General features: G+C 37.7%; 1 protein-coding gene across 1 annotated transcript in view; it reads right to left on the bottom strand.

The window, feature by feature from the left end:
- Positions 1 to 10,103, bottom strand: part of LOC137491402 (NACHT, LRR and PYD domains-containing protein 3-like) — a 35,921-nt gene extending 25,818 nt beyond the window's left edge. Inside the window, exons 1-3 of the mRNA NM_001444972.1 lie at positions 10,033 to 10,103; positions 9,329 to 9,379; positions 3,491 to 3,595 (exon numbers count right to left, since the gene is read on the bottom strand). Coding sequence (NP_001431901.1) covers positions 3,491 to 3,595; positions 9,329 to 9,372 — 149 coding nt within the window. The 5' untranslated portion in view covers positions 9,373 to 9,379; positions 10,033 to 10,103. The remainder of the gene's footprint in view (positions 1 to 3,490; positions 3,596 to 9,328; positions 9,380 to 10,032) is intronic.
- Positions 10,104 to 20,731: the final 10,628 nt, after the last annotated feature.

The following is a 20,731-nucleotide window of genomic DNA, read 5'->3' as shown; positions in this document are numbered from 1 at the left end:
AGTATATAACGGGCCAATGAAATGCCAAATGAGTTGGGAGCGTAAGCTTGCGCATATGTGCCTTATTGCTAATTAGCTTCGCATATAAGCACAGGGAAAGCAAGGAAATGCCATCCTTTTCGCTTCAGAGACTTTTACAGCCTTCTGAGTGAGCCTGCTCGCGCAGTTACTGTGCAAGGTCAGGGAGGACGAGGAACAGGTTTTGCTGGTTGCGCCCCTCTGGCCCAACCGAACCTGGATGTCAAAGGTCTCCCTCCTCGCGACGGCCCTCCCCTGGCAGATCCCTTTGAGAGAGGATCTACTCTCTCAGGGACAGGGCACCATCTGGCACCCTTGCCCCAATCTTTGCAACCTCCACGTGTGGTCCTTAGACGCAAGGAAGACTTAGGCAACCTACCGATTGCGGAGGTTAATATCGTCACTCGGGCCAAAGCCCCCTTCTCGAGCGCGCCTATGTCCTGAAGTGGAGTCTATTCACTGAATGGTGTGTCTCTCGCAGAGAAGAACCCCGAAATTGCCAGATCGGCGTTGTGTTTTCTTTACTCCAAGAGAAGCTGGAGAGCAGGCTGTCGCTCTCTACACTCAAGGTTACGTGGCTGTCATCTTAACTCTTAAGACGCGGTGGCTGGCAGCACCGTGGGAAGGCATAACCTCATCATCCGGTTCCTCAGAGGTGCTAGGCGAATTAATCCACCCCGACCCCCTCTCATGCCCTCTTAGGATCTCGCCCTTGTTCTCACGAGCCTGCATCAGATCCCTTCGATCCTCGACTCAGTATCTTTAAGATTTCTGTCCCTGAAGACAGCTCTGCTGGTCATGTTGATATCGATTAGAGGGTTGGGGACCTGGAGGCATTTTTCGGTCAGTGACTCGTGCCAGTAATTTGGGCTGGCTTACTCTCACGTTCCTGAGACCCCGCCCGGGATATGTGCCCAAGGTTCCTACCACACCGTTTAAAGAACAGGTAGTGAGCCTGCAAGGGCTGCCCCCGGAGGAGGCAGACCCAGCCTTACTTATCCAGTTCGCACTTTGCGTATTTATCTGGACCGCAATCAGAACTTAGATCTTCTGAGCAGCTCTTCGTCTGTTATAGCGGTCGGCAGCGGGAAGTGCCGTATCGAAACAGAGGATTGGAATAGCCTACTGGAATATGGGATGCCATCTCCCTCACTTACCAGAGAGTGTGTGCGCACTCCACTCGGAGCATCGCATCCTCTAGGGAGAGTGCACACGGCGCCTCTAACAGACATCTGTAGAGCTGCAACACCTAATACATTTGCAAGGTTTTAAAATCTGCAAGTGGAGCCAGTTTCCTCAAGGGTATTAGGTAACCCTTGGTGGTTGAGGAAACAATTTGGTTAAGGTGTTGAAACATGCTTGCTGCGCCATTCTCCCTAACACGGAGATACGTGCGCTTTTTCATCTGTCAGTAAAGTTCCCCGTTAGGTGAGCCCTGCAGATTCCTCCAAGGCCCCCAGCACTGACTCAGTGGAGGAGTCACTCGCTGGCCCATTACGTTGTAGGTCTGCCCACTGGTCAGCCCGCGTTTTGGGTATAGGTGCCCGCTATGCGTGACCCCACTAGGTGATCCCATATGCTTATTCAGCCACAGTGCAGTCCCCCCTCACCGGCGGACCAGTGTCTTCCCTCTCTGCTAACTATCTTATTATATGCGTACTCCCCCTTCTTATCAGAGCTAGTCCATAAATTTTGCCGTCATATCTCCCCATTGGGTAGCAGGTGGCCTCCGCAGCGTCCTCCCTATCGGGACCGCATGCTTTCCCAACGTACTGTTGTATTTTTCTAGAATTATCTAGATGCTTGCGTCTCCCAAAAAATATATCTAATCTGTAAAACTTCTTTGAAGTGGGATAAGTAAGGGCCAGGTATCACGTTGGAAGACTGCACCTCTCTTTGATGCAGGAGCGCTCACGCTATGCCTGGCTATCCTCTCATCGGAGACAAAGGTAAGGCTCAGTCATTATGGCGTTTTCCAGACATTTCCCAATTCGTGGATTAAAATCCACTTATAGTATTGAAGTTCCCCATCCAAAGGGGAACGCTCTGGTTACTAAAGTAACCCTTGTTCCCTGAGGAGGGGAACGGAAATGCTATATAGCATCGCCATAATGATTGTTCCTTAGCTGTAATTGTCAGTCTCTTCAGCTTAAAAGGATGGCGTTTTCTTGCTTTCAATGTGCTTATATGCGGAGCTAATTGGCAATAAGGTACACGTGCGCAAGCTTACGCTGCCAACTCATTTGGTATTTCATTGGCCCGTTATATACTCTTCCAGACGATTGGCTTTCTGAAACAAAACCCCCATTCGTGGATTAAAATCCACTTTCGTTTCCCTCGCATTTTCGTTCCCCTCCTCGGGGAACAAGGGTCACTTTAGTAACCAGAGCGTTTCAGCCTTAATCAGATTATTTATAATACATTTCAGAATATTATAATTCTCAGCTCTGAACACACTGTAGCTATTTCTGTGGCTTGTGCCTGTAGTGCATTGATCCTTATGACAGTGTGTATATGGGATCTGTAGTGTTCTGTGTAGCTCCTCCCCCTCTACCTCGCTCTCACTCAGTCACACAGTCATTCAGTATGTATGTGCGTTGATACTAAGTGAAGCTGCTGTATGTCTCTTGTGGCCGCTGTTAATAAACACTGTTTAGTTTGAACCCTGCTTCTCTAGCAGTTTAATGTAAGCTCTCCGAGTAAACAGTGTCCGTAATGCAAATGAGTAAGTTCTTCCCTCCCACCATTCCCAATTGCCTTTCAGAGTGTGCCTCAATCTCTACCTCAGCTCCATCAGATAAACAGCACAGTGACAGACATAAAGGAAGCAGATCTCACGTAACATTTGTGAGAAATACTACAGTAAGAACTTTCCCAATGATTATTTGATGGATTTGTTGTGGAGTTAATTCAATCCTTTATGCTATGATGAGTCAAAAACAATGTTGTTACAAAGTTCACCCACCCATAGACACAGACACACACACACAGTGATTTTACTGACTTTAACTTACTTTATTACTAACTTTCACTATTTTAGAAATGTTTTAAACTTGTAAACTCATTCCTGATCACATATGATGAAGATTGATGATCCCAGAGAGCTGAACAGATCTTTTAATCCCAATTGCTTTGTCTTGTTGATATGACTATATGCGTTACTAAGGAAACATGTTAATTCATGGCTGTCAATCAATTTGGTGGGCAGGGAAACCGCACTCCTAAATCACGCTGTGGTGGGCCTCAAAAGGGATGGATTTGGATCCTAATTTAACATCAGGAAATTTTTTAAAAAGACACTTTTTGGCTTTATATCACCCCAGAATAACATGAACACACTATACTAAACACAGTTCTGTGCATAATTTTCATCATAAGTGCACTTTAAAGTATTGTTAAAGTAAAATAAAAATGTCCTGATCAATACTGAAATACAGTCCATGTGTGATTAATAATGTAAAACACTAAATACCTTTGGGCAGATGATGGTGTTTCCTCACTGAGGTCTGGTGGATGACCTATTGACACGTCACTCTTCAGAGACACAGAGCTGGACACACATGATCCTGATCTCACACTGAAGACAAAAACACACCAGAGGAAAAGGAGCATCACAACCTCAAGGTGTTTTTCAAGATGTAAGATAAATCTTTAATGAGTCAAATTTCAGATCAAAATAGCGATCAAATTATTTATTAGACTGTTGTGAGGTTTGGGATGTGTTAAAAGAAGAAAGCAGGGTCGGCAGTGCAGGTCAGTGCAAACATATTTTAATAATTATTTTTCTTTTTTTGGCTCAAGCAGCACACACACCTGTTTGAACCACTCTGACCATTGGACGGCATCTGGCTCTCCTTTTTTAGTGAGATCAGTCAACATGATAATGAGGGCCGAATAATTAGGCATGAAACATTTTTGGTCTTAGGTCTAAGAAAGGGTTAAAACTGCTGCAGTTTTGTCAATTTGGGGCCGCACCTGCCTGTGTCCCAAGTGGAAGACCAGATACCTGACCTCCGTGAATCCAGAGTGTCTTAGCATTGTCATGACCACCCTCAGATGCTGCAAATGCCGCTGTTAATGATGACTAAACATGATGATGTCATCGAGGTTGGCAGCAGCAAATGCAGAGTGTCAGGCAGGGATTTTATCCATTTAACCCTGAAACAGAGCCGGTGCTCTGAACAACCCGAACAGAACCGGTACAGACGAGTTCTGACTACAGCACTTGGTGCGGTCTCAATATGGTGCTGAATCAGATTCGGTTCGACCGGGCAAGGGTGAGAACACATCCACAAATTCCTGCTGAAGGCACTGGATGTTAGTGAGCCACCACTACCGTCTAACTCAGTGGTTCTCAAACTGTGGTACGCGGGCTTCCTCCTAGTGGTACGCGAAGGAATCACTGAATAATGCAAGAAAAAATGAACACATTTAATCCTTTGTACATACAATAACACCAATGTGATCAGCATTGGCTGTTCCCTGAAGCGTACGATAACATCGCTGTGCTTAGAATGTTTATTTTAGTGCATTGAGTCATAAGCTGCTAAAAATCAGTTTTTGAAGTTTAAGCATTTAATCCAAAGCAGTGATTTGACTGATTGTGAAAATGGCCAATCACAGTTGACCTTGTCTTGTTTTGCGTGAAACGTAAGGGCGGGACAAAAGCCTTTCTGTGTTGACGAGACAGAAAAAAACAACTTAAAAACAAATGTTTTATTGGAATAATGCTTCTCGGATGTTTTCAATACAGATATGTCTACGTTATTAGCAAGAATAATTAAACCACAGACATACTTCCTGCCATTTCGACAATCTACAGGTCTCTCTTCTCTTCGACAGCGAGTTAACTCGCCTCTGACCTGTCACTCTTCTCTAAATGTTGGCGTGGAAATGTTGGTATTGCGTAATTATTCATTTCTGCAAAGGTGGCGAATGTTTTATTTTAACATTAGAGCTCGGTCATGTACATTAATCACCAAACTGTTTTGCAAGCTCTTGAATAAGCTTTTTCAAATGAACTGCAAGTCCTTTCATCATCATCGCGTGTGTGGGCTCAGATTGTATACAATCGTAATCTCTTCGCTATTAAAGTAGACATTTATCTTTGCTCCTTGACTAAATGTAGTCAAAAACTATCCAGTATTTGAATTAGATTCATGCATGAACGGTGACAATGCTAACAGACTTCTTATTTGACTGTATCGTGAAGTGAAACTTACTTTTAGAAAAGGTAAAACTTTTTTATTTCTTTATGACAAAAGATTTATGCTGGAAATGTTCCTTTCTAGGTATTTGTGTGATTTATACATTATAGCTAAAAGTATTGTCATATTTCAAATACCTCAAGTAAAATGAAGTTATTTGTTTTGGTATTTTATTACTGACAGTGCACTTTTCTTTTTTGTAAAACTATTTCAGTTTAAGATCAAATGTAAAATAAAATCTACATGTGAAGTACAGCTACTTAAGAAACAAATTTGCTATACTGTAAAGGAAAATAGTGTAAAATATTTTCATCATAAACTTTAATTAAACCTTTTAAAGCTTAAAAATATTGTTTAAAAATGGGCAAAAAGTGTCTCTATGGCCTTATAGAGTTTGTGGTAGTTTTGCCAGTGCTATTGAAAAAGATTAATTGTCATGAAAGGAAAAATCGACCAGACTGTTAGTGTTAGATTCCTATACATGTAGCTTTGGAATTTAAGCAATTAAACCATTCAAATAGGTTTACACTTAAAGTGATTTCATTATGAAAATCAGATTTTTTTTTCAAAAGTAAGTGACTAGTACTTTTTAAAAAGAGTACTTTATACTTTTACCTAATATTAGTATTATTTACTAAATTTTTTATTATTTTAGCAGTGTAATTGAATTTTTACTTGAGTACAAAAAAAAACATTTCACAAGCATTTAGTGCAGGTTTAATAGATTTTTGATATATGATTAATAAATATTATTATTATTAATGTTTTTTTTTTTTTTGTATAATTTCCTATGCAATGTTTTTATGGGTTACAGAGAATACATTTCAAGTGTTCACTACATTGTGTGTCCATCTTGAAAATGAAAATAGGTGCTGAAAAAAGTGCTAAAAAGTCCTTGATTTTTATTAGGCTGTGCCTGGTCATATGAACATGCAACATACTGTATATTTCAAAATTTGTCAGAAAGTGTGTGTATGTGTATGTATATATATGTATGTATATATTTACTGTCATCATGACAATAATAAAATAAATCAGTTATTATGATTAGAAATGTGTGGAAGAAATCTGCTCTCCGCTAAACAGAAATTGGAGAAAAAAATAAACAACCGGTCTAACAATTCAGGGGGGCTAATAGTTCTGACTTCCACTATATATATATATATATATATATATATATATATATATATATATATATATATATATATATATATATATATATATACATATATATATATATATATATATATATATATATATATATATATATATATATATATATATATTTATATATATATATATATATATATATATATTTATATATATATATATATATATATATATATATATATATATATATATATATATATTTATATATATATATATATATATATATATATATATATTTATATATATATATATATATATATATATATAAATATATATGTATATATATATATATATATATGTATGTATATATATATATATATATATATATATATATATATATATATATATATATATATATATATATATATAGTGGAAGTCAGAACTATGAACTACAGTTTAATTCAGCACAAACTAATAGTTGACAAAAGGTCAGTCTGATCAGTTCTGCTACACAGCAATCATGGGTAAACGAGTGATGTGCTGCTTTTTTTCCATTCATTCATTTTCCTTTGGCTTAGTCTCTAGTCAGAGTTCGCCACAGCAGAATGAATTGCCAACCATTCCAGCATATGTTTTATGCAGCGGATGCCCTTCTAGCTGCAACTGGGAAACACCCACACACATACACTATGGCCAATTTAGTTAATCAAATTCTCCTATAGCGCATGTGTTTGGACTGTGAGGGAAACCGGAGCACCCAGAGAAAACCCACGCCAACACGGGGAGAACATGCAAACTCCACAAAGAAAGGCCAACTGATTCAGCTGGGACTTGAACCAGCAACCGTCTTGCTATGAGGCGACAATGCTAACCACTGAGCCACCGTGTCACCCATGCTGCTTTTTTTTATTTTTTATTCTACACAATTTCAGCTTCATTGAAAAACACGTAAAAACTCATCACAGAAATCAGATGAGGAAACATAAAAAAACTAAGCATTACTTTCAGTTATTAGAAATACACAAAAGTATTTTTTAATTCCCTTCACTGAACTATACACTACGTTTAACATGCACATTTGTACTAAAGCACAAGCTGAAACTTGTTCTGCACTCAGCTTTAACTCTGTTGTACAGGACTTTAAACAGCACACGTGGTAAACATGACACATATTGAGCTCTGGTAAATATGACACCAGGGGCCTGTTTCTGTAAGGAGGTTTAAACAACTCAGAGTTTAAACTTGAACTCTGAGTTGATTTACCGAGAGATTAAAAACTCAGAGTTTTCGGTTTCAGAACAGCTGATCTGAGTTGGGTCAATCAACTTCGAGTAGACCAACTCAGAGTTAAGCGCGCACACCGTGACTTTAAAAAGGCATTATCAGTGGAGCGCAGACATTACGAGTGACTATGGCAATATCTTATAAAAGAGATCACCATTTCTTTCTCCAGCTGAACTTGAAGTTCTCATGCAAAGTTTTAGCAAATTTGAGTGTGTATATTTGAAAAGAAGCAACCATCAGTGAAGAAGAGACAGTTAGCGTGGGAAAACAGCTGCTCAAGTTAATGCATAATTTCACTTTTTAAGTATTTAAATATTTAAGTATAATAAAATAAGTAATGTAATTTTTTTATACATTTATTAGTTTTAAATGATTTAACAGTGCACTTGTGTGTCTGCCTTTTTTATTGATCAAGTGATAGAGGTTAATATAACATTTAGAAGGTAAGCAGTACTAAAAATAATTTTAGAAAGAATAATAATCCCATTAATCTAGTTAATTACATGCATGTCGTAGGTGAATTTAATTTAATTATTTATTAAAAAAGGATAAGCCATTCTCGTACAGTTCTTCTGTGTGTGACTAAAATGTAGGCAATAGCTATGTTTCCATCCAAATATATTACATCAATTTATGTGCAAAACTGGAATATTGCTTAAAAGATGCGAATAAAATTCCATCCAACGAGTCAAAGAGAAAAAAATCGTCACTTCCTGATTAAAATGGCACCAAATATCAACAGGAAAAACAGAATTTACTGTGGTAGAAGAAGCTGCGTCAATTAATTCTTTATTTAGCCTAATTAATGTACTGCCTCGATGTCAGAAGACAATGCTGAAACACAATGAACACATGGGGGCGTCTGATGCCATGAGACACGGAGACTCTTGACACGCACCAGACGTTCGGAGGTAATTAATAATATACACTAATACTGAAACAGTAAAGGCATTTTGAAATGACTTAAACAATATTTTTTTGACATGTTACAGTGTGCTCAGCCTGCTGGTTTGCTCATTTACACACATTTTCATTATCATATGATCATGATCTTTTTTTAATGCACATACTGTAATTTGTTCAGTAAAAGTGTTTCCATCGTAGTTTATGCGCACATTTTCTATCGAATAAAAGTTTATCCTACTCAGTTATGCGCGTTTTTTTATGCATATTTTAAAAAGTTATGTGCATCATGACGTTTCTATCAATCGTTTTTATGCACGTATCCAAAAAAAGCATAAAAATAGGTGGGTGGAGACGTAAGGCTATGGCGAGAAATACCGCTTCATCTTTAAAAAAGGGGAGGAGACCGACAGAAACTCTGAGTTTAGAGAATAAAACCTGCTTCTGACCAGGTTAGATTCACAGAGTAAGTTACCACAGTAACTGACTCTGAGTTAAAGTTACCTTTCTTTCAGAAACAGGCTTGACTTACCCTGCTTTCTCGAGTTTAACAAACCTGCCATTTTGAAACGGAAAACCCAGAGTTTCTCTCATTTCAGGGTTAAAATACTCTGAGTTTTCAGTTAACCTCCTTTCTGAAACAGGCCCCAGATCAAGCTGTCTGTAATCTAAACACATTTGCTGAAGCTGAAAACTGAAGCTTTGTCCATCATTTGATCAGGCAATAGCAACACAAAGTGCATTGTTGTTGGTCTTTGTTCTTCAGAGAAAGTGTTGAAATAATGGTGTAAAAACAGAGTCAATACCTGTGTTTCTCTGAGAGAGAGTCCTTTACTCGCTCCTCTGCCATACTGCAGCTAAAACACCAATGCAGACATTAGCAGAGCTTTCATGAAACAATCATACATTTTTATATATATATATATATATATATATATATATATATATATATATATATATATATATATATATATATATATATTAGTCCTTAACATGAATGCAGATGGTTTAACCCCTGATCTGATATCTCAGGTGTTTCACGATTATCAAGAGAAGTTCAGGTTTAGCCAGTTGTTGATTTAGTGAGTATTAAAATGTCTCTCCACTAAAGAGGCTATTTGGTTAATGATTTACTCTGACAGTAAAGGGTTAAATGCAGTGTTGTTTAAGGATCGTCAGCTTGTTGTTTTTCAGCAGCTTTTCTTCCTGTTCGACTGGAAGTTCTGCTTTAACTTTACTTTTGATTTCATGACTCTGAATGTTTAGAGTTATATTGAATGCTGAATTATTGGACACTATTGAGTCAGACTGATATAGAAGAGAACAAACTCTTTAAAGGGATTAAAAATAAAGCTCTTAGACACAGTGTTTAAATGACCGTGTTTGACTCAGTGTTTAATCTGTGTTTGAGGATTTGATCTTCAGGATCAGACATTTAAATCACACTCACACATATAAAACCCCTTCATCATCTCCACAAATCAGCGTAATGTAGAAGTGTTAAACTCACATGCAGAAGTACAGACGCTCTTGTGCAGCAGGAACACAATCTGAGCTCTTTCACTTCACTAAAACACACCTGCGTGATCTACAGGTATATCCTGAAATATTATTGGCTCCACTGAGTGACACTTACATAAATATTCATGAGATTCTCCTGTCTGTGGGCGTGTCCTGAAGTAAACACACAAACCACTGGAGCTGAAGGTATCTGTGCAGCTTCTCTGAGCACAAGTGTGTTGAAGGAAGATTTAAAGAAGATATTTAAGATGAAATCTGAGAGGTCTCTGATGAATATTTAGAGCAATGTTGAACCTATAAATTAAGATTACAGATTAATGTATAAATAGGTACACCTCATACAGATCTCTCTGTTATATTATTAGTTTCTAAAGGATGTTGTTCCAAAATATTCAATAAGTGTGTTTAAACAATATGTTGAAAAGGTTTAGGGATTTATTAACAGTTTAAGAATGATTGACAGCTATACCTTATACCAGCATAAGCACACTTTACAGCCAGCAGCATTTTGCATGGTGCAGAGCAGTCTTTAAACACTCCACTGGTAAACCCCTCAGAAATTTAAACTCCAGGCAAGAATGCATACTGTCATTACTGTGACAATAAACACCACTATCTTTATCAGTGCCCGAATTTAGCACAGTTAACCAGTGAAATAAAAACTTAACTGGATTAAGATGAATAAGAGATGCTGGAGGTACGGACGAAAACATCAATCTGCTCAATGCAGGTTAAAGGGCATCTGTAAAATTTGTAAAGGCAAACACCCAACTGTCCTACATGATGCAACACAAAATCAGCTTAGATGAAGCAAGCTGAAATGCCTCAAGAAAGTCAGATGCTGTAGATTGATCGGCCAGCAAATGGCAGCCAGGTCATGTTGAAAATCAGTAAAGTATTGTTACACAATGGCGGGCATTCACTAATGGCTCATGCAATTCTGGACGATGGGTCTGAACGTACCATCTTGCTTCATGATGCAGCAGAACAACTTAAGCCTAATAGACAGGAAGAGAAGCTTTCTTTAAGGACAGTTCGACATGACACCTAATTTATTCATGGTTTAAAAGTATCTTTAACTCTTTCTCCAGCATATCAGCCAGACAAAAGATTCAAAATAAAGAGTGCTTTCACTGCAGCAAATTTGGATCTGGCAAAACATTCACATCTAGTAACCCTATTAAAAAAAAAAAAAAAAAAAAAAAAACATGGGTGGGATGACCCATTGCTGCCAACAGAACTTTGCCAAACATTGCCAAACCATGGTGCTACACCAGCACACAGCTAGATTCTGAGTCCTGCTTAGGAGACATCCACATACTCCAACCCAAGCTCATTCTGATAACGTAGTCCTGCGGACGTTTCTGGAGACAGTGGAATACGTCCCGAGGGGTACGTACGTTTATTTTTTTTCAAGCCAATGCTGCAGGGTTTTTCCCCTGTTTGTCCACTCAGCTCAGCGTGTACGTCGGCAGGCTCGAGATGCGGAGAGGGGTCGACCATGGCAACCAGTTTCGAGTCCGGGGAAGGGCAGTTCCAGCAATCAGGTAAGACGAAAACAGAATCCCAAAAATTAAGTGAACGAGTTTAAAATGGTGGAATAAAAAAAAATCAGGGCTTTTATTTTTTTGGACAGCTTTTGTGAACTGTTGCTCGGGTTTAGGGAAGCGAGCGGGCGGGCGGGGCGATCAGTAAAATTGTTTGGGTTCGGGGAAAGAGGAGGGCGAGTATGCCGATTGTCAATCATCCGGTCAATCAACAGCGGCCTCCGGCGGGTTCACGCGAGAACAGAGAGGCGTCTGAGGTGCGAAAAAGCATGCAACAGCGGCCTCTCGCGGATTTGCGAAAACAAAAACTGCAGCCCTACGTACCCGCCGGAACGTATGCCGCGGTCTCCAGAAACGTCCGAGGAACTAAGTTTCCACGATGAGCCTGGCTAGACATATTCTGTGATGCATCAAATCATGCATATGGTTCAGTAGCATATTTGAGAACACAGAGTCTTCAAGGCCAAGCTGAGGTTGAATTTGTCACAGCCAGATCACGAGTGGCCCCAAAACAACAGCTATATGTACCCAGGCTGGATCTTTGTGCTGCACTCATCTACCAAAAGTTCTAGAAAGGGAACTGACACTGAACATTTAGAAGGTTAATTTATGGAGTGACTCAAAGACAGTCTTGTCCTGGATCCAGTCTGATTCATGCAGATATAAAGTGTTTGTGGGTACACGAATAGCAGAGATTCAGGAGCTGACTGAAAACAATCCAGCAGACGACACGCAAAACCCAGACCCACGGCAAAACCCTTCAGCAGCTCTCAGTTCACAGTCAGTGGCAGCAGGGACCTCAATTTCTGTGGCAAGACTCAAGTACCTGGCCTTAAGATACAAAGAAATCAGTCCTAGACATTACTAATGAGAAGAGTAGTGTAACCTTTTGTAGCCTGCCAACGATAGACTACTTTGATATAATGCAAGAATTCTCGCAGTACCACAGCTTTGATCAGGTGGTGGAACATGAAGCTCAAGAGCAGTTAAAGCAAACTAATCAAACCCGAGAAAGTATGTGCCCAAGACTGCAGCTGAGTCCTGATGCAGGCACAAGCCAGGTGCTTTCCAGCTGAACTTAAAGGGTAACAAACTCTTACATACCAACAGTAGATTATTAGCCCTAGCTCCTGAGCTTGACCAGTTTACTGGACTTATAAGGTTGGTGGTCGTCTGAGACAAAGTGAACTGCTTAGGCCAGATACTGTCCACCAAATTAAACCTAAACCCAAACACCCACTCAGTCAACTCCTGATTCAGCATTATGATGAAAAACTCCATCATCATGGCCCAAAAAGAGTGTTGGCGGAGTTAGGCAGAAAATACTGGATTGATCAGAAAGAAAACAACTGTTGAATCAACTGAAGAAAGATGGATTCTGTTAAACTGGAGAGTGAAGATGTGAAGATTGAAGAAGAGGCGCTTACAGTGAGAAAAGAAGAGTCTGAGGCACAGACAGGTCGGTTTAATAAAGATCATTTCATCTGTGTGTTCACTAAACATCTTCAGCTAAAAGTAGCTAAAACTGGTTTTATATTCGCATGTTCAGACTGTCACGGTTGCGGGTTTGTGCGCTTCTCCGGAGTGTATGTTTGATCACGTGGGTTTGTTTTGTTTTGGTTGTACATGTGGATTTGTTATGCTCACGTGTTATGACGACACTCAGTTGGTCTGATTAGTTCGCCAGCTGAGGCTCATCATGGTGCCTATATCTGAGCAACGCTTTTGTGTGTCTGTGTCAGTTCGTTACTATCGCTCATGTGTGTGTGCTGTCTGTGCTCAGGCCCTGAGGAGAATCTGGATCTGGTTTCCCTGTTCTGTTCCTGCCCTGTGTTCTGCGTCCCTCTAGCCTGGCACTTTCTGGGGCCTGTTTCAGAAAGGAGGTTAAGTGAAAACTCGGAGTATTTTAACCCTGAAATGAGAGAAACTCTGGGTTTTCCGTTTCAAAATGGCAGGTTTGTTAAACTCAAGAAATCAGGGTAAGTCAAGCCTGTTTCTGAAAGAGAGGTAACTTTAACTCAGAGTCAGTTACTGTGGTAACTTACTCTGTGAACCTAACCTGGTCCGGAGCAGGTTTTATTCTCTAAACTCTGAGTTTCTGTCGGTCTCCTCCCCTTTTTTAAAGATGAAGCGTATTTCTCGCCTTAGCCTTACGTTTCCACACACCTATTTTAGAGCTCATTTTGGAGATGCCCATAAAAACGATTGATGGAAACGTCATGATTCACATAACTTTTGAAAATACGCATAATAAAACATGTGCATAACTGAGGTTAAACTTTTATTTGATAAGATGCACATAAACTACGAAGTGCACTTAACAAATTACAGTATGACCATTAAAAAAAGTTTGTTAAATGTGTGTGAATGTACAAACCAGCAGACTGAGCACACTGTAGAACATCTTAAATGTTGTTTTAGTCATTCTAAAATGCCTTAACTGTTTCAGTATCAGTGTATATTATTAATTACCGCCGAGCGTCTGGAGCGTGTCTCCGCGTCTCATGGCTTCAAACGCCCCCACGTGTTCATTGTGTGTCAATTGTCTTCTGAGGCGCAAGTACATTAATCAAATAAAAAATCATTGACGCAGCTTATTCTACGTCTGCGTCTTATTCTACGCAGCTTATTCTAAATTCTGTTTTACTGTTGATATTTGGCGCAAGTTAATCAGGAAGTGACGATTGTGTTCTCTTCGACTCTTTGGATAAAAACGCTGCTTTATTTTTAGGCGTTATTCCAGTTTTGCACAAATTTATGTAATAGCCTATATTTTGATGGAAACACAGCTATTGCCTACATTTTTGTCACACACAAAGCAAAGTCACGTACAAGGCTTGTCCTTTTTTTTCATAAATAATTAGTTTAACCTTCGACATGCACTTACTAGATTAAAGGGATTATTATTCTGTCTAAAAATGATTTTATTACTGCTTACCTTCTTAATGTTATATAAACCTCTATCACTTGATCAATAAAAAGGCAGACACAGAACAAGTGCACTGTTAAATCTATTAAAACTGATAAAAGTGTATAAAAGTTTAGAAAAAAAGAAGGCTATAAACGTCACACATTACATTACGTATTTTATTATACTTAAATGTTTAAATAACCTACTTAAAATGAAAAATTACACATTAACTTGAGCAGCTGTTTTCCCACGCTAACTGTCTCTGTTTCACTGATGGTTGCTTCTTTTTAAATAGGCTATATACACTCATATTTGCTATAACTTTGCATGAGCAGATCAAGTTCAGCCGGAGAAAGAAAAGGTGATCTCTTTTTTTAAGATGTTGCCATGGTCACTCGTAATATCTGCGCTCAATTGATAATGCCTTTTTATAGTCACGGTGTGCGCGCTTAACTCTGAGTTGGTCTACTCAAAGTTGATTGACCCAGCTCATATCATCTATTCTGAAACCGAAAACTCAGAGTTTTTAATCTCTCAGTAAATCAACTCAGAGTTCAAGTTTAAACTCCGAGTTGTTTGAACCTCCTTACTGAAACAGGCCCCTGGTCTATTTGTCAGATATAAATAAACCATTTTTGTCACTTGCACTTGGATCCTCTCTGACCCTTATTTACACATAACACAGACTTTCTCCTTAATAATATCACTTTAAAAAATTATTCGGTGCCAATTCAAAATAGTGAAATATTGAGTTAAAGTTGTTTTTATATTCGTTCGCTTTGGTACTGTAACATCTTATAACAGGCTACTTTAAATACTGGCTCTGAAATGGCACATAAGATTGACTTCAACATAACATTAGCACTGTTTAATTGACTGAATATTGTACTTTGATAGTCATTATATAATAATATAATATGATTTTACTATTTCGAATTAGCACAGAATCATTTTCTGAAGTGATATTATTAAGGAGAAAGTATGAATGTGCGAAAATCAACTTTACCTCAATAAATCACATAATCAGCCAACAACTATCAAAGTACAACAGTCACAGTCAAATAAACCAAACTAATGTTGTGTTTTAGTCATTCTTACGCACCATTTCAGAGCCAGTATTTAAAATAGCCAAAATGAACAAATGTACGAATATGAAGCAACTTTACCTCCATTTCAACTCAATTTATAACTATTGTGCAGTTGTTGTTGTTTTAATATACAAGTTGTAATGAATTACTCTGACAGTAAAGGGTTAAATACAGTTTTGTTTAAGGAATGTCAGCTTGTTTTTCAGCATTTTTTCTTCCTGTTCAACTGGTCTGCTTCTGACACCTCATACTTTTCATATATATGATATATACTTGGTCGTGTGACATTATATATATTAACTAAGATATTGAGTTAGTACTAAAACATCTGCTGACAGTTAAGGGTTAAATGTCATTTGTTTAGTGAACGTCAGCATTTTAATAATTAAAATAAGTGAACACAACAAAGCCTCAAAACACACTGAACCACCTCTTGAAAAAACCTGTTTTTCGGCAGCTTTTTCTTCCTGTTCAACTGGAAGGTCTGCTTTAACTTTACTTTTGATTTTGTGGCTCTAAATGTTTAGAGTTATATGTAATGCTGAATTATTGAAACTATTGAGTCAGTCTGAAATAGAAGAGAACAAACACTTTAAAGGGATTAAAAATAAAGCTTTTAGACACAGTGTTTAAATGAGCGTGTTTGACTCAGTGTTTAATCTGTGTTTGAGGATTTAATCTTTAGGATCAGACATTTAAATCACACTCACACATATAAAACCCCTTCATCATCCCCACAAATCAGCATAATGTAGAAGTGTTAAACTCACATGCAGAAGTACAGACGCTCTTGTGCAGCAGGAACACAATCTGAGCTCTTTCACTTTACTAAAACACACCTGCGTGATCTACAGGTGGTATGTATGTGTGTCTTATCATCAAGTATTTATAGATCAAACATACTTATGAATTAAATCAACCACACGCAGGTTAACATTTTACCACCACTCTTTACTTCTCTTGTGTGTATGAACTCCGTAACATTACAAAACTTCCCATCATGCCACCTGTTTCCCATCTTAAAGACACAGATGCAATTATAGTACATGACATCCCCCCCAGAGTTGGATAAAGACTATCAATCTAAGTTTTCTTAAACTTACCTAAACACAACATATTTAAACATTTAACTAGCAAACACCATATTCTCTAACTTGCTTTAAAGTTACTGCATTTTGAACATCAAAACAGCACTTTGTTTTTATCAGTTCAAGAATTCAACTAATGACAAAGTCTGTAATTTTTTTTTGGTAATCTTCATTCCCTTTTAGGCTTCTCATATGAGGCATTTTGTTCACACTCTGTTGTAGATACAGGTCTAACTGATCCCTCTACACAGCAAATTTTAGATAGTAGATTAAACTACCTTGGAGTTAAAATTAACACTTCCTTAGAGTTTATATGGGAACCACTATAAGTGTTAAAAATAACACTTTTGAACGTGTTAACATTGTCAACACCAAGAGAGTGTTAATTAGCAAACTCTTATTGTGTAAAATATCTGTTAAATTTCCGAAAAAATACTAGCAGCTGTGGTTGCCAGAATCTTTCTGTGAAAAACATGGAAGTTTTATTTAACTGTATAAATTTACAAAAAATAACCATATTTCATGAACTAATGCATTGTTTATTTTACAAAATCATAGCTTAGTGCAAAAAAATGTAAAGTCTTTAGATGCAATAATGTTTTCATGTGTGATTGCAACTAGCAAACAGATTTTGACGGCATTAGTAACTACACAGTTACCTTTAAACAAAAGAAGATACAGCATAACATCACATTTTCTCAGTTCATCTTGGACTTGAACAGAGACGCTATTATCCTCCACAATGGTGACACAAAAACTGTTTTGCTGTTTTTCTTTCTTTTTTTTCATTTTTAGATTTTACGGAAAAATACCAGCAGCTGTGGTTGCCAGTAATCTGCTGTTTTTAACATTCATAAATTCAGTTTACAGAATATTTCTGTTAAAAGCACATTCAACAGTCTGTATTTTTTATCGATCTCACACTGCAAATTTTAGATTTGGTAGATTTAACTACCTTAGAGTTAAAATGAACACTCCCTCAGTGTTTATATGGGAACCACTATAAGTGTTAAAATAACACTTTTGAAAGTGTTAAATTTTTTAACACCCAGAGTGTTAATTAGCAAACTCTTATTGTGTAAAATATCTGTTAAATGTATGTCAAAATACTGGCAGCAGTGGTTGCCAGTAATCTGCTGTTTTCAACATTTTACATTCGTAAATTCAGTTTCCAGAATATTTCTGTTAAAAATACATCCCATAGTCTGTATTTTTCATTCGAACACACGTAAGCCTTAAATTCCAGAGCAAAATCCTCACTAGTGTCCTCACTACAGAGGGCTGAACACTCAGACAGTGATGAAGTTAATGAGACAATTAAGTGTCTAATTAAAGGAGGATTGAGAATTATTGATGAACAACTGTTAACAAGCAGAATCACTGAAGGACAGAAAATCATAAGCCAAAACCAAAGATGAAATCAACTGAGAAAAAAAACTCTAAATAAAATAATAATCAATAAAAATAAAACAAATTACACAGTAAAAAAATGTCATTTTTTACATCTTTAAAAAAAACTCATCAAATAAACAACTTATCATGGAGCTTCACCTATTACTGACCTTTGACTTTATTTCTGTCATGTGAACAAAAGCTCTTAATGAAATTTCTGTTGTTCATTTGAAGTCACCATGATAGAGGACAGAGTCTGCTTTAGTCAGGCTCTTCAACTTCTTACTATAAATGTCTTTTATTTTGGCTGCTATAGTTAGTGTTAATTACACTATTTTTACATATAGCATGAAAAGCCTAAAGAAAGTTAAAGTATCAGTCTAAAGAGATTATTTATGATAACATAGCCTTCCATTCCTGCTTGTTTTCTAATTGAATATCATATGTGATATGTGTGAGAAATAAATAATATACATAAATGGAACCACTGAAACTCCAATAATATAAAACCAATATTTACAATAAGAATGTATGATCTATGGCAAAACTTAAAAACACACAGACATCAACAGTTAGTCTTTGAATCTCAATAATGGTGACAAACAAAAAAATAAAAATCAAGTAAAAAAAAAAAAACTCTACTGAAATATCACCTCCCAAAAACAACACAAAATAAAGGAAAAGAAAGAGATTGTAAGAACATAAAGCTGCATAATTTATTCATGCTGCAATACATGCTGGGAGCTTTGTACTATGCTGGCACCCAGCATGAACTATGCAGCTTTTTTTTTTTTTTTTTTTAGCAACCACGGTTGAGGTTCATATCCTGATTCTTGATGCCTGTGTGTCATATGAGCAAGCTGGAGCTTGAATGTTTAGTGCATGACACTCTAATTATTAATTGCATCCTATTTTTTTGTTGTATCTTCTATGAAGAGCAGCAGACTGCCAGGAGTATTGTCCCATGCAGTTTTAATACAACTATATTTGCATATCTTTATGAATCAACTCATTAAACACCTGAAATTATATCTATAACAATTAAGCATAAACAGTATAGTTTCTCTTGATCTTTCTTGCTATAGCTGACAAGTTTTAGAAACACAGCTATAACAGTCAGAGAAACATTAGGATATAAGAGTAAAGCTTCAAGAGCTCAAATAAGCAGCCTCTGATCTCTATGATGGTGAGGTCAAATGAAATATTTTTTGTCTGTAGTTTTATTTCTTCCTTCAGTTTCTTATTCCTTCAGTGATTGTGCTTGTTAACAGCAGGTGTTCAACAGCAGGTGTCTGAATTCACTTATTTGTGGTCATTCCCTCTGTCTAGTGGACTAAACTAATTGACTAATTTAAGGGTCAGGTGAATGAGGGTGTGGTGAGATTTCAGACACTCTGATTAGTTTCTCAAATACAAGGGTTTTCTACAAAGGTAGATACATGTTACTCTGTGTGACAAGGAGGCAAATCAGCTTCTAACGCCGAGAGGGTTATTTTACCTTTATCTAACTCTAGAATTTTAACACTTTACTCTGAATTACCACAACACTTGAAATTTAACACTAATGAATTTGCTGTGTATGTTTGTGTGTGTGTGTGTGTGAGAGAGTCTGTATTTGTGTTTGTGTGTGCACGGCATACAGTGTGTGTGTGTGTGTGTGTCCATGTGCATGTGTGTGTGAGAGAGAAAGTCTGTTTGTGTGTGTGTTTGTGTGTGCGTGCTTTCGTGCGTGTGTGTGTGTGTGCGTGCTTTTTGTGCGTGTGCGTGTTTGTGTGCGTGCGTGTGTGTTTGTGTGCGTGCGTGCGTGTATGTGTGTGTGCGCGTGTGCCTGTGTGTGTGTGTATGTGTTCACTGTTATGTGTGTGAGTGTGTGTGTGTGTGTCAGTCTTCATCAGTGTCATCATTGATGTTGATGAAGTGTCCTCCAGGATGCTGCTGTGTTCAGATCAGCTCATTCTTGTCTACAGATTGATCTTCTTCATTGTTTCTCTGTTGTTTGAGCACAAATAATAAAAGTCAATGTCAAATCCACTGCTGATATTAGAATGTGATGATGAACATGGAAATGTCTGAATCCTGTCTGAATCTCTGTCAAATCTTGAATCAACTGTAGAGAAATCCAGCAGCTCAATGAATAAAGGAGAAATGAAGTGTGACGTTTGTTTCTGCTCTTCTGGTCTTCTTCTTCTTCATGATTTGACTTGAACTGAACAATAAAAACACATTTATTCCAGTATTTATTGATCTGTTCATGTTAGTTGATGACAGTAAAGTTGTTCTCTGTTAGTTCTTGTTGACTCACAGTGCATTAACTGATGTTCACAAGCACAACTGTGGATTATTAATGCTTAATAAAGCAAATAAATCAAGCTCAGTAATGTCTGTGTCCAGTAATAAGCCTGTAACTCTTGACTAGATGAGGAGTTTTCAGTGTTGGATTGACTAAAGTAGGAAAACACACAGTTTAGCTGAAGCTTTCCTGCTGCGCTCAGAGAAATAAAGGCTTCTGCTCCATCAAGACCAACACAGAGACACTGAGGAGGAGCTTCTGAACACAGACCAGACGCTCTCTCAATCACAACACACACAGCACACACACATTCAGCACGTCTGTGGACACATCTGCACATTCAGCCACAGTTACACACACACACACACACAC

This window comes from Danio rerio, chromosome 4, assembly GCF_052040795.2.
Source record: "Danio rerio strain M-AB ecotype USA chromosome 4, GRCz13ab, whole genome shotgun sequence".
NCBI classification, from domain to species: Eukaryota; Metazoa; Chordata; class Actinopteri; order Cypriniformes; family Danionidae; genus Danio; species Danio rerio.
Note: the sequence above shows the minus strand (reverse complement) of the source record. Positions and strands in the feature narration are given on the sequence as shown.